Source organism: Apium graveolens, chromosome 9 (genome assembly GCF_009905375.1).
Source record: "Apium graveolens cultivar Ventura chromosome 9, ASM990537v1, whole genome shotgun sequence".
In the NCBI taxonomy this organism is placed as follows: domain Eukaryota; kingdom Viridiplantae; phylum Streptophyta; class Magnoliopsida; order Apiales; family Apiaceae; genus Apium; species Apium graveolens.
Genome location: NC_133655.1, coordinates 123,412,298 through 123,413,377, shown reverse-complemented (window position 1 = coordinate 123,413,377; position 1,080 = coordinate 123,412,298). Strand labels below are relative to the sequence as shown.

At 37.9% G+C, this 1,080-nt stretch overlaps 1 protein-coding gene across 1 annotated transcript; it reads left to right on the top strand.

The window, feature by feature from the left end:
- Positions 1–435, top strand: LOC141685539 (uncharacterized). Its single transcript, XM_074490633.1, has one exon. It carries the CDS (start codon positions 1–3, stop codon positions 433–435), a length of 435 nt encoding a protein of 144 aa, XP_074346734.1.
- The last annotated feature ends 645 nt before the right edge of the window (positions 436–1,080 follow it).

The following is a 1,080-nucleotide window of genomic DNA, read 5'->3' as shown; positions in this document are numbered from 1 at the left end:
ATGGTTCTTTGGTCCTATAACACAACTCCGAGGTCAACTACCGGTGAATCCCCTTTTATGTTAACTTATGGGTATGAAGCTATGATTCACGTGGAATTGGGAGCTGGATCATTACAAAGAGATTTGTTCGTTGAGGAAGAGGCAGAGGTCTATCAAAAGCTCAATTTGGATTTGTTAGACGAAGCCAGGATGAATTCTCAGTTGAAACTTGCTGCTTACCAACAGAGGATTGCTAGGTATTTCAACAAAAAGATGAAATCCATACCATATAAAGTGGGGGACCTCATTTTGAGAAAGGTCATGCCAAATATAAAGAAAGCTCAACATGTAGTGCTTGGAGCTAATTGGGAAGGGCCATATAAAGTTAAGGCTATACTTTGGAAAGGGACTTATCTTTTGGAAGATCTGGACGACAAGCTCATTCCTCGGGCTTGAAATGCAGAACACTTACGAAAGTATTATCAGTAGGGTGCGGCTCAGGCCCCCTCATTTCTATGGTTGATTTTATGTAATAGACTAGGAGCAAATAAATTCCTCCTAGCCTAGGGGGTAGTATATATAACTGCATACCTTGGAACTAGTTGAAGGATAAAAAAATTCAAATATTTTCCCACAGAGCATAGTAGCCATGTGACTGATGTAATTTTCACACTAAAGCGCATTATTAATAAAAGGAAAAATTATCCAACTACATTTCTTATAGGGCACATCCGAAGTTATCTAGGACGCGCTCACATTATTATCTTGAATAAATAATTGTGAAATAAGGCGCGCCTCAATGGTGGAAGCACCTCAAATTAACTTTGGAAATTTTTCAAAGAAGGTTATATAAACAGGTTAACTCCTGCATAAGGAAACATCACAAGGCATGCATTGGTCGAAAGACATGCCCTATAATTTATTTGAACAATTTTACATAATAAATCATTGGTACGACTTCACAAGCCGCTACCTGTGGAAACATAAGGGCGCTCCTTGTGGAAGGAAGCGCCCATAAAGTGATTAACCTATAATAATTATTATTCTATGAATATACCTACAAGTTGATTCTCATACATGGAGTATTAAGAGATACATTAT

Excerpts from the sequence above, each read along its gene's own strand:
- LOC141685539 (XM_074490633.1), top strand. The coding sequence starts at position 1 with ATGGTTCTTTGGTCCTATAACACAACTCCGAGGTCAACTACCGGTGAA.